Below are 24830 nucleotides of genomic sequence, written 5' to 3' on the forward strand. Positions count from 1 at the left end.
AAGAAGTCTGCGAAGGACATAAAACAACACGTTGTGACAAGGGCCGCAGAAGATGGCATGCGATTTTGGGCAGGGTGGTCAGGAGAAGCCTTTTTGAAGCTGACCTGGGACCTGAATGGGTACCAGCCAGAGGGAGAAGCAGGTGCAAAGGCCCTGGGGAGGGGCCGAGCTTGCCGGAGGAGCACAGACAAGGCATGTTTGGTGAGGGGAAGGGTGACGTTAGAGAGGGTGACAGGGGCCGGGCCATGTGGGACCTTGTGGGCTGTGGTTAGGAGACAGGAAGCGGGTTGCCAGGGTCAGGACTTGGGACGTGTTAGCCAGGGACCAGTTCATTCTTAGGGCCTTGCTCTCTGCTCTGCACCCGCCTCGAGGTCGGCCTGCAGCTCAGGGCTGCCGGGGCCTCGTGCGGTTCCCTTCGACGACTCACAGAGGGAGGTGCCAGGAAATGTGTGTTGACTTGAGTTGACCTGGTGCTGGGTTGTTTTCTTCCTGCCCCCTTTGCAGTCTGCTCTGCCCTGCTCTGCCCCCACAATTGGGTGGCTTCCTCCCTGCAGGCCCTGCCTCTGCCCCAGAGGGGCCGGAGCCTGCAGGTGGAGGGGAGGCAGGCTGTGCGTCCCTCCACTCCCACCCACCCCCTGCTCCTGTGCATCTCTCACTTCTCGTTTTTGGACTCTCTTTCTGGCCTGGCCTTGGGTTCCCCTGCCCAGCTCCTGTTCCTGTGTTCTGAGGAGTGGTGAGTGGTTCCCCCAAGGCTGCGGGGCCCCAGAGCGCCTGACGCAGTGTGTGTGAGCTGGCCTTCTGTCCCACGGAATGGGAAAGACTGACCCTTCCAGAAGCCACTGTCAGCCCGTTAGGTTTCCTCAAAATAAAAGTGGATTTCTGGTGCCAATATGCAGCTTACATTTTCGTTTGTTTGTTTTTTAAATTGTGGTAAGATACGCATCTTGCAAAATTTACCATCTTAATCATGTTTAGGTGCACAGTTCAGTGGCTTGAAGTACATTCACACTGTCGTGCAGCCGTCCCCACCGTCCATGTGCAGAACTTTCGATAATCCTCAACTGAAACTCTGCCCCATCAGACAGAAACTCCCCCTCCTCCTCCCCCAACAGCCCCGGGAAACCACCATTCTGCTTTCCTTAACACCTTTGAATATTTGCCCCCCCCCCCCCCCCCAGAGTCTGGTAACATTGTTTTGATACATTTGTTTTTATGGTTACCAGAGATGTAGGGCAAACGGTATGGGCTTTTCCTTTTCACTAGTGATACAAGGTTTCCTTTAAGAAAAAATTTTTTGAGGGTGCCTGGGTGACTTAGTTGCTTAAGTGTCCCAACTTTGGCTCAAGTCATGATCTTGCAGTTTGTGGGTTCGAGCCCCGCATTGGGCTCTGTGCTGACAGCTCGGAGCCTGGAGCCTGCTTCGGATTCTTTGTCTCCCTCTCTCTCTGCCCCTCCTCTGCTTGCTCTCTGTCTCTCTCTCTCTAAATAAATAAAACATTAAAAATTTTTTTTAATTATTATTTTTTAACATGTTTTATTTACTTATTTTGAGAGAGAGGAGGGGCAGAGAGAGGGAGAGAGAGAATCCCAAGCATGCTCCGTGCTGTCAGCAGAGAGCCTGATGTGGGGCTTAAGCCCACGAACGGTGAGATCACAACCTGAGCCCAAATCAAGAGTCGGACGCTTAACCGATGGAGCCACCCCACAGGGTTTCCTTTTAAAGTGCTTTTTCTTTAAAGAAGAATCCATCTAGAAGAAAAAAATAAGAAAACGATGCAAGGGTCACCTGGATGTGACTGGACCCCTGGAGGGCAGCATACAGAGAGGGGGCCTGGAGGTGGGGAAGGGGCTGGCAGACCGCAGCTGTGCAGGCAGCTGGCCCGGGAAGCCGGACATGCACATCCAGAGGCTTCAGATATCGAAGGGGGTGTATGGCAGAGGGAGCCAAGATAGCAGAACCAGTTTTTTTTTTTTTTTCTGCGAATCCCTTTATATTATTCCCCACTTAATCCTAAAAAAAAAAAAAAAAAAAACCAAACCACACACAAAAACAAAAAACCCTTTTTGGTAAGAAGGACTACTCCCTGTGCAAATTGGTAGCCGGAGATACACGTGGGGTTGTGATTCAGGAGGGGGCTGAGGCCTCTTCTGCTGGAGTCTGGGAGCCCAGGCCCTCCCCTCGGGCAGCCCCAGGGCGGGTGGGAGGCCTTTGGCCCTGTTTTGAATAACAGCGCCTCCAGCAGGAGGGAGTAGGGCCCTGTCTGGACTGGGACTGGGGCCGGGAATGGGACCGGACCGGGTCCAGAGCCAGGCTGGGCTGAGCCTTTTTTTTTTTCTAGGAATGTGACCTTGGGCTGGTGACTTAACATCTCTGTGGAGATCTCAGGCGTCAAATGGGGGTTTTACCAGGATGCTAGGAGCAAATGAAACAGTTGCGTTGTGTTTCACCCTGTGCCTGACAGAATAAACACATAATGAATACAAGGGTTTTTTTGGGGGGTTTTGCTTAAAAAGAGAAAAATACCAGTACTTTGAATGAAATAAAGCAATAAGCCTTGAAGAATTCAGTCAGGGGTGTTTCTTTCGTCCAGATTCTTCTGCCTATTAGGCAACAGGAAGCTCAAGCCAAAATAGTTTAAATAAAACCAAGGAATGTTGTTTTGGCTTCTGGAACTGAACTGAACGCCCTCGCTTCTGTGCTGCAGGGGTTCGTGTGACGTCAGCAGGACCTGGCTTCTCGGTCCTTGGGTCTTGGCTTTGGCCGGGTACCCTCCTGGGGTGTCAAGGTCACAGTTCCAGCCGTACAGCCCCCAGAGTCCAGTCTAGGGGGGCACAGGCCACAGCACCCATTCGGGCTGACTCACCTGGGCACGTGCCTGGGTCTGAACCCCTCTCCAGTCAGGTGAACACAGAGAGCCGATTGGCCAGGCCCCAGCTACCTGTCTCCTAGAGTCTGGAGCAGGGTGAGCTCTCTGCAGCCTTATGGTCTGAGAGTGTGAGGAGAGGCAGCACCCACAGAAAAGCTGGGTACTGTGACTGAGAGAGGTGGATGGGGGCTGGGCAGCCAAAATCCAACATGGGCCACCAATGGGAATGACATCCTCCTTGCCTTCCATTCAGTTAGGACATTTGGTGAAATTAGGTTTCTAATTAAAAACCTTCTCAGGGGCGCCTGGGTGGCGCAGTCGGTTAAGCGTCCGACTTCAGCCAGGTCACGATCTCGCGGTCCGTGAGTTCGAGCCCCGCGTCAGGCTCTGGGCTGATGGCTCAGAGCCTGGAGCCTGTTTCCGATTCTGTGTCTCCCTCTCTCTCTGCCCCTCCCCCATTCATGCTCTGTCTCTCTCTGTCCCAAAAATAAATAAACGTTGAAAAAAATAAATAAATAAATAAATAAATAAATAAATAAATAAATAAATAAAATAAAAACCTTCTCACAAAGAAAAGTCCAAGCCCAGGGGTGCCTGGGTGACTCAGTCGGTTGAGTGTCCGACTTCGGCTTAGGTCACAATCTCGCAGTTTGTGTGTTTGAGCCCCACGTTGGGCTCTGTGCTGGTAAGCCTGGAGCCTGGAGCCTGCCTGGGATTCTGTGTCTCTCTCTCCCTCTGTCCCTCCCCACTCACGCTCTGTCTTTCTCTCTCAAAAATAAATAAACATTAAAAAAAAAAAAGAAAGAAAATTCCAAGCCCAGATGGCCTGTCTGTAAATCCTACAAAACACTTAAGGGATGGATAGTACATGTTTTGTATAAAGTCAAGAAAGAAAAAGGAGTGATGATACCCTAGGTCATTTTTATGAGGTCAACATTCCACTTGTTGCCAACCAGACAAAAACATTACAAGAATAAGAAATCCACAGGAGAAAAGCACAAATTCTTTAACGGAATAGTAGCAAGTCAGATCCAGAAAACTATAAAAAGGATGATGAGTCATCATGACCCACTGGGATAAATCCCAGAAATGCAAGGTTGGTTTAACATTCACGATCACGGTAAGTCACCGTATCAATGGAATGAAGAAGAAAAGCCATATAATTGTCTCCATAGGTGCAGTGCATTCAACACCCATTCACGGTTAAACATTTGTAGTAAACTAGGCGTAGGAGAGAATGTATAACCTGATACAGGGCACCTGCCAAACCTTGTGCCAGAGTCTTGTGCTAAAGGTATTGGGGGCAAGAAGTCCCCAAGGAGTCCACAAGCCGCGGACTCGGTCTTCACATTGTCTCTGAGGGAAGTTGGACAGGAAAAGGTCATTGCCAAGCCGCTGCCTGGAGACATTTGTGCTTGCTGAGCCGTTTGCCTTGAATGCTCTTCCCTCAGATATTCAAAGGGCCAACGTCTGCCTCTCCTTCAGAGACATTTGAGTCTGTGCTCGTGTCACCCTCTCTGTTAAGGCTTCCTCTGACCATCCTCCTAAAAATCGCAACCTTTCCCGTCCCTGCTTTATGTTTGTCCGCAGCCCTATTGTGTAAGATCCTGTATTCACTTACTTGTTTTGTTTATTCTTCCCACTGAAATGTAAGCTCCATGAAGATGGGGATTAAGGCATATCTTGTCCCTTGGTGTATCCCCAGCACTTAGAGCAGCAGATAACCTGGAGTACAGCATATAACCCAGCAAATGTGGATTCGGTGCATGAATGCATGAGGACCAGTGGGGCTGTGGGGGCTGAGAGGAGGGGGTGAGGAGGCTTGGGGATGGGGCCGTGCAAGAGCTGCCATTTACCGCGAGCCACGAAGCCATGACGGCCGGCAGCCTGAGAGCTGGGAGAAGGAAGGGCATGTGAGGTGGCAGGAACGGCAGAAGCAAAGGAATGGAGGTATGAAAGCTGGGAGGGAGGGTGGGAGGGAATTCCGGGCAGAGGTTAGACTTGAAGTCTGATGGGTCGGGATCTTGCTGGCGGTGTGGTTTTGGGCCAGTTACCCTGTCTTGGCTCCACCGTTGACGGTGGAGGTCCCTGATAAAGCTGCTATGGGGGCCTGACAACAGGGACCAGGGTCAGGCTTCGCTCAGGGAAAGGGATGGACAGGGTGAGGCATAAATGTTCATGATCTAGAAGGACCTGCATTGTCTTCCTTCCCTTCAAAAGCTAAGTTCTCCTGGTCAGCACTGCACGAAAGGCCTCTCATTTGAGAACCTTGTGTTTCCTGAACTTGAGAGCTTGCTATGTTCAAGGCCCATAATGAGAGCTTTATATCTTCTATCCCATCTAATCCACCCCGATCCTTTGCGGCAGGAACTATTTTTATTCCACCGTGCAAAAGAAGAGACAGAGGCCTGGAGAAATTAGATTGTTTGCTTAAGGCCACACAGCAGGTGAGTGGCAGCACCCTGCTGTCTTAGGACGTCACCTTGTAGCAGAGACCAACAGAGAACAGAGGGAGGCCTGTCACCATCACCAAGTGCCGCTTACCACGCTGCGCCAGGGGCCTGGGGGAGCCCTGGGAGCCTGTCCTGTGGGCCCTGGGGCGTGCCGGTCAGTGGGAAGACGGGGCCCATCGACCACCGGCTGAGATGTATGGAGGGACCGTGCATGTGCGAGCTGGGGCATCACGAATCCTGCCGGTGGACTGACAGTTAATTTAAACTGGGGTCAGAGGAAGGCTCTTCAGCAGAAAAGCCGTAGGAGCCAGGACTTGTCTCTTCGGTGGAACACGGTGTTATGTGCAAATGAATTGGGCTGTGCAAATTCATTCATTCATTCATATGTGCAAATGAATTGGGCTGTGGCCGCAGAGAGCTGGCTTCCGTGGGCGGCAGGTTACCTAGAGGGTGTCTCAGCTGTCTGGGCTGCACGCGGACCTGCCTCCTAGGCTGTTAGTGCTTGTCTGTCTCTGAGCCCCGTCCCCCGGGGTCTGTCCCGAGGATCCCGTGCGCTGTTGCCTGGGATGTGTGCGGCCGCCACGTTCGGTCTTGTGGCACGGGACACATCCTCCGCTCCTCGCCGTGGGACCTGCCCAACCAGAGAGGGGACTTGCTGGTCTCCAGAGCCCCTGACGTCGGTGCGTGAGGCTGCTCTGTCCTTGTTTTTCTGGAAGCATGGGGAAATGGCAGCTGATAGAGTAGTGCCAGAGAGAAGGTGTAGCTGGCGTGGTGGGACCGGGTCGCTCTCCCTCTGCCCCTTGTCTCCCACGCCGTGAAGCTGCAGACGCTTCAGGCCACTGTCAGAGTTTGGCTTTGTCTTACTCATGACCTGCATTGGAATTTACTTACTGTCTCCTACAAAATGACTCACTTTTTTGGGAAATTGATACTGTCTTTAGTATAAACATTTATGAACTCATGAGTTTGATACATTTGTTTTTTCGTAACACACTTTACAATGGAAGAATAACAATTGAGGGACACCTAGGTGGCTCAGTCGGTTAAGCATCCAACCTCCACTCGGGTCATGATCTCGTGCTTTGCAAGTTCAAGCCCTGCATCAGGCTCCGTGCTGGCATTGTGGGGCCTGCCTGGGATTCTCTCTCTCTCTCTCTCTCTCTCTCTCTCTCTCTCAAAACAAATAAACCTTTTTAAAATTTTTTAAAAAATAAAGTGAAAGAGGGGCGCCTGGGTGGCTCAGTCGGTTGGGCGTCCGACTTCAGCTCAGGTCACAATCTCGCAGTCCGTGAGTTCGAGCCCCGCGTTGGGCTCTGTGATGACAGCTCAGAGCCTGGAGCCTGTTTCAGATTCTGTGTCTCCCTCTCTCTCTACCCCTCCCCTGTTCATGCTCTGTCTCTCTCTGTCTCAAAAATAAATAAACGTTAAAAAAAATTAAAAAAAATAATAAAGTGAAAGAATAAGAATTGAAATACGTAAAGAGTTCATTTAAAAAATAGTTCGTCTGTAAATGACTCCTCTTTGCTGTTGTGTGTATCATACCCCGGTGAAAATACTTATGAAGGGGGAGAAGTATCTGACCTGGAGTTGCACAGACCTTGCTGTGATCCCTGGCCCTGCCACTGACAGCTGTGGGGCTTGGGGAAAATTACTTGACCTCTCTGAGCCTCAGTTTTGTTTTCCCAGATAGGCCAGCTGGAGGATAAGTAATCTGATGGATGTAAGTATTCAACCCTGGTTTAACATGTGGTGGACAATCCCCTTTCTTATCTTCTAGCCCCTCCCTGCGTTAGTAAGGATTCTCTAGAGAAACAGGACCAATAGCATATAATTTTATTATATACGAAGGGATTTATTACAAGGAATTGGCCCATATGATTATGGAGGTTCACAAGCCCCAAGATCTGCAGGGTGAGTTGGCGAGCTGGAGACCCAGGGAAGCCAATGATGTAATTCCCATCCAAAGGCTGGCAGACTGGAGACCCAAGAAAAGCTGATGTTTGAGTCTGAAGGCAAGAATAAGCCAATGTCCCAATTCAGAGGCAGTCAGGCAAGAGAAATTCTTTTTTTCTTGGAGGAGGGTGAGCCCTTTTGGGCTCTCCAAGCCTTCAACTGATTGGGTAAGGCCCACCGATATTAGGGCAATCTGCTTTACTCGGTCTACTGGTGTAAATGTTAATCTCATCCAAAAATACCCTTGCAGAAACACCCAGAATGATGTTTGCCCAGTTAACCTTGTGGCCCAGTCAAGCTGACCCCTAACATTAATTACCATATTCTCCTAGCACACACATACACACACACACACACACACACACACACACATTAAAAAAATTTTTTTTTTTAAGTTTATTTTTTGACAGAGACAGAGTATGAGCATGAGCTGGGGAGGGGAAGAGAGAGAGACAGAGGGAGACACAGAATCCAAAGCAGGCTCCAGGCTCCGAGCTGACAGCACAGAGCCCAACGTGGGGCTCGAACTCATGAACTGTGAAATCATGACCTGGGCCGAAGTTGGACGCTTAACCGACTGAGCCACCCAGGCACCCCCCCCCTTTTTTTTTAAGTTTTATGTAAGTAATCTCTATACCCAACATGGGGCTCGGACTCACGACCCTGAGATCAAGAGTCATACGCTCTTCCAACTAAGCCAACCAAGTGCCCACCGCTTTTATACTTTAATCGAAACACGGTCCCTGGATGTCTCACCACTAGCCAGATGTAAGGTACACCTGCCCATCATCACCTCTGTTATCTCCTCCGGCACTCCCTGTCTCTGTCTGCCTGCCTCGGCGTGATTTGCCACTGTGTCTCCTCCCCCTTTGGAAAAGCGAATCTTCTCTTGCCTGATCCTAGACGCAGAAACATTCCAGAATTGCATATGTGTGGCCAACTCTTCCATTCCCAGCCCTGGGAGGAGCCAGCCTGAGTCTCCGGGGCATCTGTGGGGTTTTATGAGCCCACCCTAGAGAGCTGTGAGATGCAGACACAGCCCTTCTGTGTGGTTGGGAGGGGACTCGAGTAGCAAAACACACCCAGACCCGGCCTTGATCACGTGTATCCTGGCCCTGGCATGGCCTTTAACTAGGTCCCCTTGTCTTTCTGAGCCTCAGTTTGCGTCCCTGTATAAAGAGGGCACAGCAGTAGTTTTCTAAGTTGCGTCCAATGTTAGGGGGAAGTATGTGCATTTCAAAGCTGAAATAGTTCTGGGGCACATTGGTGGCTCGGTTGGCTGAGTGTCCGACTCTTGATTTCGGCTCAGGTCGTGATCTCATGTTTGTGGGTTTGAGCCCTGCGTCAGTCTCTGTGCTGACGGTGCGGAGCTTGCTTGGGATTCTCTCTGTCTCCCTCTCTGCCCCTCCCTCATGCATGTGCGCTCACTCTCTGTCTCTCTCTCTCAAAATAAATGAAGAAAGAACAAAGTTGAAATAGTATAGAAAATAACGAAGAATAACATAATGCATACCCACAATGTTACCATTGGAATTAGCCATGGGTTACAATTTATGTATTTGTTTCCAGTCTGTTTCTTTTGGGTGAGAAATCCAACACTGCCAGTAAAGCTCAAGTTCCCTTTGCCGCCACCCCACGTTTCACCCCTTACCCCTGGCAGTCTCTGTTCGGAGCTCGAGTCCTGAGGGTACCTTTCCCTTTGTAATTCCCAACACTTTGAGTGTGCTGTTTCATCCAGAATCCACTTGAACTTCACCATGACAGGGGCACATAATTGCTGGATTCTGTCATTCTTTTGTGCCTCCTAAAAGTATAGCTGAGGGGCACCTGGGTGGTGGCTCAGTGGGTTAAGCATCTGACTTCGGCTCAGGTCACGATCTCGCGGTTCGTGAGTTCGAGCCCCACATCGGGCTCTACACTGACCGTGCAAAGCCTACTTGCGATTCTCTCTGCCCCTACCCCACTTGTGCTCTCTCTCTGTCTCTCTCAAAATAAATAAACTTAAAAAAAAAAAAAAAAAAGAAAAGTATGGCTGAAGCAGGCAGGCCTCAGGACGCCCCAGAAAGACTCAGATAACTGAAAAGAACCCTTTTGCTGGTAACAGAAACACCACCGCGTGAGCCTCCCCAGCTTCACATGCAGCCCCCTGGTGCTGAGAGAAGATTCGCGGGTGAAATGGGCGGGGGTGGGGGGGGGAGCGTGGTGCGGTCTGTCCCAATCCTGGCTGTCCGCCACATCTGTTGACGTTCTTTGTCACTTTATGAGGTGCCTTCTGGCCCTCCCAGCTGCTCCGTGAGGAGACAGCCTGGCTCCCATTGTCCCAGCTTAGCCGAGGCGAGCAGGTGCAGGGCTCACATCCCACCACACGCCCGCGCTGGAGGCTGCCCTCCCCTGCCTGCGCGGATCGCGCTGTCTTCTGGCTGGGACCCTGGACAGCCCGCTCACTGCAGGCCCGAGGGTGGGTGGGGTGGGCACCTCCTTCCAGGCGGCTGGAGGCCACGCACGCTGCTTTTCTTATCTGGAGGCTGCACTTCGTGCCCTTGTATCAGCCCTAAGTGTGAAGACGGGGAACTTTCTCAAGAGGGGCAAGAGCTCTCAGCACCCACCAACTCCAGAGCTGGTCCTCGGGTGGGGGGGGGGGATTAGAGGATATCCCCAGGACAAGTGGTGAGCTGGGAATAGTGTTTGCCTGCCTGGCTCTCAGTCCTCTGAGCTGGCTGTCGCATGCCTTCACCACTCACCTCGTGGGACAGTGACAGCTTGGGATGCAGCTGGTCCGCATGTTGGAATGATGAGGCCTGGGGTATGTTGGGTTACATCATAGGTATAATTAAGGTTAATTCACCTGTTGCTTGAATAGGGCTTTTTAATAGGAACTTCAAAACATAGGCATGAATCGGCCGAGCACAGCATTTTTAGGGCAGTCGACTGCTCCGTGTGATGTTACAGATGGTGGATACATGTCCTCATACACAGACCGTACAACCCCAGGAGCGAACCCCCCGCAAACGATGGGCCCTGGGTAATGATGCTGTGTCCGTGTAGGCGCCCCAGTTGTCACAAGTGTGCCTTCTGTCCAGGGGTGTTGACAGCGGGGGAGGCAGTGCGTGTGTGGGGGTAGAGAGTATGGAACTTTCCACACTTAGCACTCAGTTGTGTGCAAACTTAAAACTGCTCTAAACAGTCTATTAGGGCGCCCGGGTGGCTCAGTCGGTTAAGCGTCTGACTCTTGGTTTTGGCTCAGGTCACGATCTCACAGTTCGTGGGTTCGAGCCCCGCATCAGGCTCTTTGCTGACAGCTCAGAGCCTGGAGCCTGCTTCGGATTCTGTGTCCTCGGGGGCTTGGATTCTCTCCCTTGACGGTAGGTGAGGTTTATGTTCTGAGTACTTCCGGTGGCGGTGTTGGTCCATCTCCAGGCATCCTGCCAGCAGCTCAGCGTGGGCTCGTGATGTCTGTGCCACACAAGCATCCCTAGGTGTGTGTGGAGGTGCCACTGTGCCTGCCTGGCCCCGGGAGAAGCACTCGGTGACAAGTGGAGATAGATGTCTTTTTGGCTGTGGTTTCACACCATTGCTTTTTAGCCCCAGGCATTTTTGTTTTCTTACAAGTTTCTTTCTGAATACCCCAGATCAATGGAGTTCCAGTGAGTTTAAGCCAACGCCTGGGAGGGGAGCTAAGACTGGTAGAACCTGCTCTGTGCAGAGTGCAGCTCCTAGGACAGTGCTGGGTGGGCACCCCTCCCCTGGGTCCTGCACGCTCCCTGAGGGCAACACCTTATTCTCTGCTCTGCAGAGTGAATCGGAGGAGATTGTGCACCTGCTGACGATCCCCTGCTGGCTTGTCATGGCTCCCAGAATAAATCTGAGCTCTTTACTTGTGGCCCCCCGAACCTCCCTGACCTCAGTTCCTGCCATCTCTTTGACCTCAACCTCCACCATCTCCTTCAAAGATTTTTTTTCCCCGGTTTTATTGAGCTATAATTGACACAGAACATTGTATTAGTTTAAGGTGGACAACAGAATGAGTTGATACAGGTGTATGTTGCCAAATGATCACCGCAGTACATCTAGCTAACATCCATCACCATACATAGTTACAATTTTCTTCTTGTGTTGACAACTTTTGAGATCTATTCCCTTAGCAACTTTCAAATGTGCAATACAGGATTGTTAACTGTAGTAACCATGCTGTACCTTACATCACCAGGATTTATTTTATAGCTAGAAGTTTGTACCTCTTGATTCCCTTCACCCATTTCCTCCATCCCCCTGCCTCTGGCAACCACCAGTGTATTCTCTGTTTCTGTGAGTTTGGTTGCTTTTAGAGTCCACGTGTAAGTGAAATCATACAGTATTTGTCTTTCTCTTTCTGACTTACTCCACTTAGCATAACACCCTGAAGGTCCATCCATGTTGTCACCCAACGGCAGGGTTTCCTTCTCTTTTATGGTTCAGTAATATTCGTGTGTGTGTGGGGGGGGGGGGTGGGTGTTCCACATGTTCTTTATCCACTTGACCACTGATGGTCACTGAGGTTGGTCCAGTGTCTTGGCTGTTGTGAATAGTGCTGCAGTACTCATGGGGGTGCAGATAGCTTCTCAAGTCAGTGATTTCATTTCCTCTGGTTATATTCCCAGAAGTGGAATTGATGAATCCTATACGGGACTTGTATTTTTAGTTTTAAACTTTTTTTTTTTTCAACGTTTATTTATTTTTCGGACAGAGAGAGACAGAGCATGAATGGGGGAGGGGCAGAGAGAGAGGGAGACACAGAATCGGAAACAGGCTCCAGGCTCCGAGCCATCAGCCCAGAGCCTGACGCGGGGCTCGAACTCCCGGACCGCGAGATCGTGACCTGGCTGAAGTCGGACGCTTAACCGACTGCGCCACCCAGGTGCCCCGTATTTTTAGTTTTTTCGAGGAACCTCATACGGTTTTCCACGGTGGCTGCCCCAATTTGTATTCCCACCGATGGTGCACGAAGGCTCCCTTTTCCCCACATCCTCGCCTTGTCTTTTTGATAATAGCCATTCTAGCGGGCGTGAGGTGATAATCTCATTGTGGCTCTGATTTGTGTTTTCCTGATGATGGGACTCCAGATTTTGAAAACTGCTCAAGAAAGGCCGTTAGCGGCTTGGGGTGGTGGTTAGGAGCACAGGCTTTGGTCAACGCCTCTGGTCTCCTGGAATGGCGTCCCAGGCCTCAGATCACACTAGTCTTTCTGTTCCTGGAGCCCTCCTGGCTGCTGCCCACCTTGGGCCTTGCCCGAACCCCCCGATCTTTGTGTCGTCTTCACCGAGACGCCTTCCCCGGAAGCTTCCATGAGCACCCTGTCTGCAGAGAGCTGTAATGGCACATGCTCACCCAGCACTTTCTGTGGAGTCTCCTCTCTGCTCACCCCCACGACTTCTCATCCCACCTTGGCCCAGGAACTGTCATCAGCCTGTCATAGGCCGTGGCACCGGCCTTGGGTCACTCCCCCAATCACGCCGTCCCTTCATCCTGTCGTGGAGCCCCGTCTCTCCATGGGAAGCCATCTCCTAGATTTTGCTGGTTTATTTGCGCTTATCTGCCTTTCTTCCCATCTTTCCCTAATGTCACCTCTGTGTGCACTGGGACTTTACGATTGTGGTTGTCTTCACAGCTGGTGATCTCCAGGTTTTGTAGGACCTGTTGGGGGGTGGCTAATGCTTGGGTGGCTGCTCTGTGCCAGGCCCGGCCCAGAGGTCAGCACAGATCCACGGTGTTTCCTCCTCACCTGACACCAAAGGCAGTTTTCCCACTGATAGAGAATTATTTCCTTTTTTCCCCCAATGTTCATTTATTTATTTTAATTTTTTAATGTTTATTTATTTTTGAGAGAGAGAGAGAGAGAGAGAGAGAGAGACAGAGCGTGAGCGGGGGAGGGACACAGAGAGAGAGACACAGAATCCGAAGCAGGTTCCAGGCTCCGAGCTGTCAGCACAGAGCCTGATGCGGGGCTTGAACTCACGAACTGTGAGATCATGACCTGAGTCGAACTCGGACGCTTAACCGACTGAGCCACCTAAGTGGCCCTCTTAGTGTTTATTTTTGAGAGGGAGGGAGAGAGAGAGAAAGAGAGTGAGAGGGCAAAGAGAGAGGGGGACAGAGGATCTGAAGTGAGCTCTGAGCTGTCAGCACAGACCCCGACGTGGGGCTCAAACTCATGAACCGCAAGATCATGACTTGAGCTGAAGTCAGATGCTTAACCAACTGAGCCACCCAGGCGCCCTGAGAATTATTTCTTGTTCCATAGAGAAGTCTTATAAGGCTTGTAAGGTGTTCCGCTGTGTTTGGTCCCCTGTTTGATTTGCTCAGTGTGTGTGTGTTTGGGAGGGGAGGTCCCATGTCCTTCGGTGGTCATGCTTGCATTAGAGGGGCCTCAGCCGGGCCCCATTTCTCCCCTGGGTGTGAAACCCCCTGGACACCACCCACCTCCACTCTGTGTTGGCGTCTGGGACAGGGCCCCGGATGGGGACCTGCAGCTCTGGCTTCTGGTCCCAGCTGTGCCTCTTGGGGTAGCCCCACCCCAGAGAGTGAAGTCTCATCTTCCTGCTGTAGGTCATCGACCCGGCCGGAGGTGGCCAGTATAGAGCCGCTGGGCGTGGATGAAGCGCAGTGCTCCCAGAAGGCAGTGGTACAGGCCCGCCTGTCCCAGCCCGCCCGCCTGACCAGCATCATCTTCGCGGAGGACATCAGTAAGAGCTCAGTGCCCTGGGACCCGTGGCGGGACAAGAGGCGGGAAGCACCCCACTGAGACCTCGGCCACACAGCCTGCCTGGGCCTGTGGCAGCGCTTCCTCTCTCTTTTGTTGGGTCAGAGGATGCTCAGGCAGGAGGAGAGGCCATGCAGGCAGCACCCCCCCTCTCCACCCCCCGTCCCTCCCCCTGGCGCTGTGTCCTGTTTTCTCCCTCATGGAGGCTGGCTTTCCTTTATTTTTTTAAAAAAAAATTTTTTTAATGTTTTTATTTATTTTTGAGACAGAGAGAGACAGAGCATGAGCCAGGGATGGGCAGAGAGAGAGGGAGACGGAATCCGAAGCAGGCTCCAGGCTCTGAGCCGTCAACACAGAGCCCGACGTGGGGCTCAAACTCACGGACTGTGAGATCATGACCTGAGCCGAAGTCAGATGCTTGACCAGCTGAGCCATCCAGGCGCCCCTGGCTTTCCTTTCTAAATTATTATTTGTTACCCAAATAACTCTTCAATAGGGGTTGAATCAAAATGAAGAAAATTGTTGTGATTCTTTTTGTGATTCTCTTACTGCCCCATACTTAATTGACCACATCATAGTTGTAAAATGCTTAGAAGACAATTAACGCTATTTTCTGTCATGCTTTCTTCCATTTAACGTGATATGAAAAGTTTTCACTTTGATAGTCATTTTTAACAGCTGAATAACACTTCCCACAGGGGGTTGTCCTGTAAGGATCCCCTTATAGTGGACATTTAGATTGTTTTCAAGCTGCTTGTTTCAGTGTTATATTTATACAGAGAACAATTAAGAAAAAAATTTGTTTTAAATAGGCCCCATGCCCAGCATGGAGCCCAATGCAGGGCTTGAAATTAAGACTCTGAGATCAAGACCTGAGTTGAGATCAAGAGTCAGATGCTTAACCAACTGAGCTGCCCAGGCGCCCCACTTTTGGGTTGTTTTAAGTTATTTACTACCAAGGATAGAGTCCCAGTTTTACATATGAATATCTGTAAGGATTTTGATGACTGCTTTCTAACAAGGTACCATTAACAGCGCACAAAGGGTTTTATATGGTGCCTGGAGAATGGTCAGAATGATTTTGTGTCACATGCTGTTATTTTTACACTGGAGAATTCTCCAGGCAATGCCATTTGTGTATCTTCTTTATGGGGCATGTAAAAAAGTCTGTGTGCTTGCTCACATAACCCATTTATTCGATAGTGCAGTTGATAGTCTGTGTAAAAGCACCCGTGTAAACGAACAGACAGACTCAGGGCGCAGTTCCTGATTTCAGCGTGGGGACGAGCATTCAGAACAGCCTCAGCTTTCTGGATGCTAACTCCTCATAATGTACCCTGGTCATTTAACTTAGTGGTCACGCCCTGAATAAAACTAGGTTTTCTCGGAGGAGTTTTTTCGCACACCGCTTTAAATGCTGGTGCTCACGTTGGAGGAGTACGAGATGGGCACCCGAAATGTCTCCGAGCCCTTTCTGTGCACAGGTCCGTTCTGCCTTTTAGAAGGCCCATGTGCTGGTCAGCAGCTTGGCTTCTGAGGGTTAGTGTGGTTCTCCCGGCCCCATCTCGGGGTGCTGGTTTTGTTGACTGCTCTCATCTTTGCCAAAATGCAAGAGCACCTGACCGGCGAGACCCTGGCGGTCGGGGCGCCGCCTTCTGTGCTGACCGGTCCGTTCCCGTCCCTCCAGCCACGGGCCAGGTCCTGCGCTGCGATGCCATCGTCGACCTCATCCACGGCATTCAGATCGTCTCCACCACCCGCGAGCTGTACCTGGAGGACTCGCCCCTGGAACTGAAGATCCAGGCCCTGGACTCCGAAGGTGAGGAGGTGCCCCTGCTTCTCTGTCCCCTCTCGTCTGACCCTGCTGTCCCCCAGGGAGGGCTGCCCCAGCCAGGATGGCGAAGCTGGCGCTGGGAAGACACCGAAGAGGTCGGGATCGCTCTGAGTGGCCCCCAGGCGCTCGGGGGCAGCAGGGCCATGGCCGTGCCTGGCACACCCCGGCCTCTGCAGCAGTGCCTGTGAGATGAGAACTTTGGCGTTTCCTGGAGGGGGACTCTGCGCCTGTGCACAGGGTCATGCTGGGTAGAACGCGTCTTTGGGAAGCTGGCGTCCGGCGTCGTGGAGCTGTGGGATGGTGGGAGAGGGTCACGGGGTCAGTACGCTCTAAACAGTGGCAGTGTTCTCCCTGCCTGGCTTTGAGGGCCGGAGTTGGCTTCCTGGTCCAGACTGTGGGGCGCACGTGTGTGTGCGTGCGTGCGTGCACACCAGGAAGTGTCCCTGTGCCGGCCTCTGCACCATCCTTCACTTTGTTTCGCTGGAGTCCGATACTGAATTGTTCTGGGATTCTTAGAAGATCTGTTCTTGGTACCAAGTGGTCTGTGTTGGCTGCAGCCCAACCTCGTGGTCGAGGAGCAAAGGGAAACCTGCCAGTTGAGATTCCTGTTGGAGAAACTAAGTCAGGCAATAGATGTCTTCCAGGCTGAGGGATCTCCCAAAAAACTTCAGCCCAGACCTTGGCACACCTTGTCTTTGAAATCTTCCCTGACCATCCCAGCTGCCTCTGCTTTAAAAAAAAAAAAAAAAAAAGAATTCTCTAGATTGGAATTTCCCAGCCCGGGTGCTATCCACACTTGGGGCTAGATAATGATTTGTGGTCGGGGCTCCAGTACGTCGTAGCAAGTTCAGGAGCATCCCTGGCCTCCACCCACCAGAGGGAAGGAGAACTCCCCCAAGCTTCATGACCAAAACTATCTCCAGCCATTGCCAAATGCCCCCTGGGGGTGAAATCACTGCTCTAGAGCATCTGACAGTTCCCTTGTCCCTATTTATTTATCAGGTAAGCCGCCTCACTTCTCCGAGCTGTTGTCTGGTCTGTGAACCTGAGATAGTGGTGTTTATCGGGGGGGTTGCAAGGATTTGGTGGGAAGTGTGTGCGGGGCTTAGTGCCGGGCGGCAGGTAGTGGTTCCCGGTGAGCCGGCGGCTGAGCGTTTCCATCTGCTGGGCGTCCTGCCAGGTGCTTCTGCCCCCGCAGCTCAGGCTGTGGGGGAGGGGGGAGGGGCACATGCATCTCAGCAGGTGCCGCTTCTCATCACCTTGGATGCAGGTGTGAAAGCGCTGCACAGCTGGGGGAGCCGACCCCAGGGAAGGTTGGAGGCTGGTGCGCGGGGGACAGAATTCAGGACAGTTTCTTAGGGACGTGATGTTTGACCGAGCCGTCGTTCTGAAGCAGTCATAGAGGATGCTTCACGGGCTGTGTTCTAATAAAGCTTTATTTACAAAAACTGACGGTATGCCATAGTTTGCCAAGCCCTGCTCTAGCCCAGTCCGTTTTATTTCCTGTCTTATGTTGCTTAAAACAACAAAAAAAGATTTATTTATTTTTGAGATTCCAATACCATGAAATTCATCCATTTAAATTTAAATTCATCCAGTTCATTTTATATGCTTTTAATATATTCACAGAGTTGTGCAACCATCCCCACTCGCTAATTTTAGAACATTTTCGTCACTACAGAAATGAAACCCGGGACCCAAGAACGGCTGCTTCCCATTCTTTCCTCTCTCCAGCCCCTGGCAGCCGCTACTTTCCGTGTATAGATTTCTCTGTTGTGAACATTTCGTATAAATAGAATCATACGATGTATGGCCTTTTGTGTCTGACTTCTTTCACTTAGCATAATGTTTATCTATGTAGTTGCATGGATTTCCTTCCTTTTTATGGGTGAATAATATCCTGCTGTATGAATGGACCACATTTGTTTATCCATTCATTTGTTGATGGACATTCAGGTTGTTTCCACTTTTTGGCTGTTGTGAATAATACTGCTAGGGCCATTCGTGTGCAAGTCTTTATGTGGACATAGTTTCTTGTTTCCCCTGAGTGTGTATACCCAGGGGTGGAATTGCTGGGTCACAGAGTACTTCTGTGTTGCCCTAAAAGTGATGGCAAAGGCGGCCCCGTTTTCTGGAGCTTTTGCTGAGCACTGTTTCATCTGGCTTCTAAAATCACATGGGTGGGGAGGGGCGGGACCCCTCTGACTCTAAATGCCTTACCCCTTGCTCTGTAGAAAGAGCTTTCCCAGACCTCTGACGTTCTATTTGGGAGCTGGCAAGACAGGGAATGTAGATGAGGACTACAGAGTGGGGGTGGGACAACAGAGCATGGTGGGGAGTGTGGCAAACCGGAGACCGTGATCCCTTCTAGTGAGGCTGGGCCAGCCACTGGTTGGTCACCAGAGGGACGAGGGCCCAGGAGGCTGGATCTGCAGACTCTTCAAGAGAACACGGAAATTGGATTTATAGGTTGCATTTCTTAACTTGAAACGGTGGGAAATACCTCAAAAATGCAAAAGAAGCATTGACTGGGTAACAGCAAAGCCACAGCTCCTAGGAGATCAGGCCTCGGAGTGACCAGTTTCCACCCTCTGCCCTGTTGCAGGGTTTCCAGGCGGGACCAGATCTGGTACTTAGACTCAGAAGGTCTTTATGGCGTGTTAGGACCCACACCGGGTCCTGTCTCCAAAAACCATCGCCTGGTCGCTCTGGCTGGGCTCCACTCGTCCTGACGTCCTATCAGAAGGCTCACGGGCAGCAAGCTGGCACTTCAGAGCTCGGGCCGGCTGGGTGGCTTGCCACCTCCTCCACGCTGGGACCCTGGGAGTCTCAGCACCTAGGTGGAGAGACCAGACGCTGCCCCTCATCCCCAGCTTCTTTCCCCGCAGAGGGAGGGTGAGGAGGAACCAATGGCTCAGGTCTCAGAGGCTGCGTCTAAACTGTAAAGTGCTTCCAGACGTGAGGGGTGATGGTGTCACGCACTTCACCGCGCCTGTCGTGAGCAGTCAGAGGCTGGAGGTACAGTGGGAAGAACACAGATGCTCACCTGAGACAGATTTGGTTCACATCCCAGCTTAGTCCCTCACAGTCACACGACCCTGGCCCTTTATGCCTCAGTTTCCCTTTCCTGAAATGGAGGCGTGACACCTGCTTTGCAGAAGGGTGGTGCTGAGTGCCTTTGCCCCTTCCCCTGGCAGCAGGGAGTTAAGTCTGATGCATTTTTTGCTCCCCCACCACCTGCTCTTACAGGGAACACGTTCAGCACCCTCGCTGGGCTCGTCTTTGACTGGACAATCGTGAAGGACACGGAGGCCAACGGGTTCTCAGACTCCCACAACGCCCTGCGGTAAGAGGCGCCTCACCTTTGCAGGAAAGCAGGAGGGGGGCCGTCGGTTGGCTGCATGCAGCTGGGGGCTTTTATCGTCACCGTCACCATCCCACCTTCAGCAAGGAGCCCAGGAAAGTTCCCGGGATGCTGGCCAGCATTCCCCATGACTGACTGAGGCGGGGCGTTTCGGCTCACACAGCTGTGCCAGGAGCTTACAGCCAATGCAGCCCGCTCGGGCGCTCTCCGTGGGAAGTGGTCGAGGGGGTTGGGGTGCCCGGCTGTGAAACAGAAAACTTGTCCCAGGTAATGGAAGGCTGTCACGGGGCGCAGGGAACGGTGGCACATGGCCTCAGAGGGCAGCCCTCCCGTGGGGATACGTTAAAGGGGAGACAGTTTTCGGCCAGCAGGACATTCCGGCAGTGACAGCCAGCCCTTCACAGGCGCAAGAGGCTGCGTCCCTCAGCGCTGGGGGATGCAGACGGACTCCTTATGCGACGGGCTCGTTCAGGATCTTGCCTCACTCAGTCCCCCCGCCAGCCACGTGGGCTCACATACCACTGTTTTTTTTGCAATTTTTCAGACCTAGAAACAAAGGTGTAAGCCACTTGTCTGGTTGATGAGTGGCTGGACCTAGAATTTGCACTCGGATCTGCGCACATCTGCACTATCCAATATGGTAGCCACTAACCCAAGCCAACCCTGGCTCTTTAAATTTAGATTCATAAAATGAAAACTCTCGCTCCTCAGCTGTACTAGCTGTGTTTCAAGCGCTTGTTAGCTATGCGGCTAGTGGCTCCTACCCATTGGACAGAGCAGGTGTGGACCAGGAAGTCCTGTTGGCCAGAGAGGTGGTGGTGCAGACTCAGGGTCTGGGTTCATATCCCCTACTATATACTGCTTTGCCTCATGCCTTATTAAGTAAAATTTCCAAGTCCCTCTTGGGGGGGAAGACTTAATTTTTTGCTGTGACTAGCCACTTATAACCTTTATTTTTTTTTTTACTTTGTTTTATTTTGATTCTGGTACAGTTAACGTACAGTGTTGTATTAGTGTCGGGTGCACGTGTAGCGATTCAGCGCTTCCGTACGACACCCGGTGCTCCTCGTGACAAGTGGCTTCCTGAATCCCCATCACCTGTTTCACCCATCCCCCCGCACCCACCTCCCCTCTGGTAACCATCAGTTTGTTCTGTGTAGTCAGGATTCTGTTTTCTGCTTGGCCTCTGTCTCCCTCTTCTTTTTCCCTTCCTTGGTTGTTTCTTAAATTCCACATATGAGTGAAGTCATACGGTGTTTGTATTTCTCTGGCTGACGTGTGTCACTTAGCATCATGCTCTCGAGCTCTGAGAAAGACTTAATTAAAAAAGAAAACAAAGACTTGCAGTTATTTTCAGCCTATGGAAAAGTTGCAAGTACGGTATACAGAGTGGTGTCCCTGAAGCATTTGAGAGCAAGTTGTCGACCTCATGTCCCTAATATTGACCGTGCACTGACAACTGCTAAGGACATTTTCCTGCGCATCTACAAGATGGTCATCAAAATGAGGAGATTGACACCGCCTGCAGGCATCGGATGCCAGTCAAACCTTGGCGGTCTATCCCGATTCTATCCTTCGTGTGAAGCAAAGAACCCAGCCAGAGCCACCTGCTGTATACTGTCCGTTCTCTTAGTTTCTATCAGCCTAGGACAGCTTCTTGTTCTTTGTTTGGCTTTTGGGACCTTGGTGCTTGTGAAGATTATAGTCCAGTTATTTTGCAGAATGTCCCTCATTTCGGGATTATCTGATATTCCCTCCTGGTTAGACTCAGAGCTTTGCGTCTTGGGCGGGAATGTCACCGAGGCGAGATTCTGTATTCTCCCGAGTGCATCTTGTTATGACTTTGTGGGTCTGTCACCAACGATGTTCCCTGTCGTCACTTGGGTGAGATGGTGTCTGCCTGGGTGCCCCACTGTGAAGTCACTTTCTTACCACTTTGCAGTTAGTAAGTATTTTGTGGGGAGTTAAGGGTCTGGTCTTTGCTTTATACTTTTAAAAGTGCAGCTCCAGGGGCGCCTGGGTGGCGCAGTCGGTTAAGCGTCCGACTTCAGCCAGGTCACGATCTCGCGGTCCATGGGTTCGAGCCCCACGTCAGGCTCTGGGCTGATGGCTCAGAGCCTGGAGCCTGTTTCCGATTCTGTGTCTCCCTCTCTCTCTGCCCCTCCCCCGTTCATGCTCTGTCTCTCTCTGTCCCAAAAATAAATAAACATGGAAAAAAATAAATAAATAAAAGTGCAGCTCTGGGCTTTAGGGAACATCTTGGCTTTGCTCACGCTTGTCCCCATGGCACACATCCTCCTGCCCTGACGCTGTGCAACCTAGGCTTCCCTCTTGGGTCCGAGGTCTTTTGGGAAATGGGGCCCTCAGTCTCTGTCTTCTGAATGAGCTCTGGAATTTCTGGTGTCTCATAAAGCCGGACACATGGGCTGTGCATCAAAGAGACCTCCAGTCCTGGCCCGAATCCTGGCCCGGTCACTTCCTGCCTGTGGCCTTAGTCAAGGAACGCAACCCATCTGGGCCTCAGCAGCTCTGTGGGTTAGCATGGTGACTGGTATTCAGAGCCCCTCTCTGGGCCTGATGCCCCAGATGCTCAGAGAACACTGGTTCCCTGCCCCGTTCTGTGCCGCCAGGTGCATTTCCCATCAAGCCCCCCGAACTTCCAGACACTCTAGACTTGAGCAGAGTGTTGACCAAAATCTAAGGCGCGAAGGCATAAGGAAATACATCACAGTGTAGTGCAGCGCCCGGTGGGTCTTGGGAGAATGAAAGCGTGTCCAGGGGATGCTCTTGTTCAAGTGGAAAGGCAGGCTGACTTGTAGATCACAGGCTGCAAGAGAGAGACTGTATGGAAAGCCCTCAAGCCCTGCTTCCAGCCTACACTGCAGGGAGGGTCACCGCATCCTGACTTCTCTCCCGACCTGGGGCTTCTCCCCACAGCCCAATCCCCAGAACGATAAGATGGGTGTGATCCCCTCGTCCCGACACCTGAGGGGGGGGGGTCATTGAGAATCATTTCCCAGCGATAGGAGCTGGCCCAGAGGGGTGGATAGAATGGAGCAGGGAGCCCTGGGAGGCTGGTGGCTTGGCTGGCACCACCCCTGCTGGCTCTGTGGTCATGGGCCCGCTTGTCAGTTTCCATGGACCTCACCTGCCACATCTGTGAGAGAAGCATTTCGACTAAGCAGGCGGTCCTCCTAATTTGGTGTTTCCCATAACCACATGCACATTTTGACACAAGGCAGATCGCCAGGCTTCGTGTAGACAAAGACCTGGGCCAGGGGCCAAGAGTCTGCGTTTTTTCCAAGGAGGTTGGCAGTTCCGATGTAGGAGGTTCAGGGACACATTTCTAAGCAACGCCACTCACTGTTAGCTCCTGGCCCTCCTAGAGGTGCCGATAGATGGTGCATATGTTAGGGTCTTTGGTTCCACGTACCAGGTCTGATGACACATTCCCTTTCCAGAATCCTCACATTCCTGGAGTCCACATACATCCCTCCTTCCTACATCTCCGAGATGGAGAAAGTGGCCAAGCAGGGGGACACCATCCTAGTGTCCGGGATGAAGACTGGAAGCTCCAAGCTCAAGGCATGCATCCAGGAGGCCGTCTACAAGGTGGGGCCCTGGGGCTGGGGAGGTGCCGGGCTTCCTGGGGGGACACCAGGCCGGCCATGCCGCTCACATCCATGCACACATTCAGGAGTGGGAACGAGTTGCTCCTCTGTGAAAGCTCCATCGTTGGTGCCGTGGGAACTTCAGGCTGTAGTTCTATATTTCTGTTTCTTTGGTCTGGTTTTTTTGGGGGCCACAGCTTTTGAGAGAGGTAGTTGGGGGAACTGGAGTACGCTGTCCCCAGAGTCACAAAGTAGTTGGGCCGTTGTCATTTTTTTTTTTTAAGTTTATTTATTTATTTGGAGAGAGACAGAGACAGCACGAGTGGGGGAGGGGAACTGAAAGAAGGCAGAGAATCCCAAGCAGGCTCTGCGCTGTCAGCACAGCGCCTGACGCGGGACTCGAACCCGTGAACTGTGAGATCGTGACCTGAGCCGAAACCAAGAGTCAGATGCGCTTAACCGACTGAGCCACCAGGTGCCCTGGTCCGTTGTCAGTTTTGAGGGAGGCCAGGAGCGGCAGGATTTTCATTAACTAGCAGATTTTCGACAAATACCCACGTGTCCCAGTAGAGGGATGCATCCAAGCATTTGGGGCTCTGAAAAGATTGGGGGCTTCCTGGTATCCCCCATGCTGTTTCTTCTTGGGTCCCACTTTGAGCCCCGGGACTGGTGGTCCCATCTGTGGAGGGCTCCCCACCCCACCCCACCCCACCCCATGTCTTTCTTTACTTTCTAAAGCGGCAGGTGAGAGAACTCCTCCTGATTCACTCTTTTTCGTGGTTTAGCCAGTAGGCTGGGGGTCCTGGGGGGGTTTAGAAGCACAGGACATGCCATATCCCAGGCGTTATCCTGTAGCACCCTGCAATTAGTATTTGGAGACAGTTTGCCTCCATTTATCAGAGCCCCAGCCCAGCCCGCCCCACTGCTGACCTGGAAAGGCACCCTTGTCCTGCCTGCTGTCTGTAAGTGGCTTCTCTGCCTGTCGTGCTAGAAAGTACCACCACCAAGCCCAGCCCAAGGCCTGTTTTTTTTTTCTTTTTTGATGAGTCAAAGATACTATTTAAGCTAGCATTAAGTGACGAAACCTAAAGATGTTACAAATGGGTTAAAGGAGAATCCCAAGAATTTAGAAATGGAAGCAGAACTTGTCAATATCCACGGGACGATGGGGCGCCTGGGTGGCTCAGTCGGTTAAGTGTCCGACTTGGGCTCAGGTCATGATCTCGCAGTTTGTGGGTTCGAGCCTCGCGTCGGTCTCTGTGCTGACAGCTCGGAGCCTGGAGCCTGCTTGGGATTCTGTGTCTCCCTCTCTCTCTGCCCCTCCCTGGCTCACGCTCTGTCTCTGTCTCTCTCTCAAAATCAATAAATAAACATAAAAAAAATATCCACGGGATGAAAATCAGCCACATCTCCACCTGAGACAATGTATTTGCATTTCTGTGGATGAGAATTGTTTCCTTTGCCAAGTTTTCTCCGACTGGAAGAGTTGCCAGCAGATCAAAGGCAGTGGAAGGTGCGGGTCCCCGCAGACTGGTAACCGGAGGGGTACGCTGGACTCGAGATGGGGTCTTTCTCCCGTTTCAAGTCTCTCGTGCCTTTTCCTGGTGAGGAGGTCGCAGTGTGGGGTGAGAGGTGGGCAGGATGGGCTGAGCACTCATCAGGGGCGTGCATCTCTGCCCTTTTCAGGTTTGCTAGTGGCCTCCCAACCTCCCTGGCCTTTGGGTTTATGCGGGGGGAGACCCCGAGCTCCTGTTGGCCACAGTGTCCGTGGATCTCACTCCTCACTTTTCTTTCCATTTAATTAAGATTGTACCCAGAGTTACAGTGTGCGTAATGTGAGGCGACTTGCTTGGTCCGTGTGGCAATGGCCACTGAATACGTGCCTGCTGTTCACACCGGTTCCCCTGGGGTTTCAGGGGACCGAAGGTGTGGGGCTGGGAGCATTGCCTTGTTTCTGTCTCCCTAACTTCTCGGTCCGCACACGAGCATCCTGAAAAGTTCTAGATTCTCTT

At 51.8% G+C, this 24830-nt stretch overlaps 1 protein-coding gene across 3 annotated transcripts in view; it reads left to right on the forward strand.

The window, feature by feature from the left end:
* The window catches only part of NUP210 (nucleoporin 210), a 107402-nt gene that overhangs the window by 5457 nt on the left and 77115 nt on the right, over nucleotides 1–24830 (forward strand). For all 3 annotated transcript variants that reach the window (XM_043588240.1, XM_043588238.1, XM_043588239.1), the window contains exons 2-5: nucleotides 13856–13992; nucleotides 15697–15828; nucleotides 19093–19189; nucleotides 22669–22819. In XM_043588240.1, the coding sequence (XP_043444175.1) occupies nucleotides 13856–13992; nucleotides 15697–15828; nucleotides 19093–19189; nucleotides 22669–22819 (517 nt within the window). The remainder of the gene's footprint in view (nucleotides 1–13855; nucleotides 13993–15696; nucleotides 15829–19092; nucleotides 19190–22668; nucleotides 22820–24830) is intronic.

The sequence above is a fragment of the Prionailurus bengalensis genome, chromosome A2 (assembly GCF_016509475.1).
Source record: "Prionailurus bengalensis isolate Pbe53 chromosome A2, Fcat_Pben_1.1_paternal_pri, whole genome shotgun sequence".
Taxonomy (NCBI): domain Eukaryota; kingdom Metazoa; phylum Chordata; class Mammalia; order Carnivora; family Felidae; genus Prionailurus; species Prionailurus bengalensis.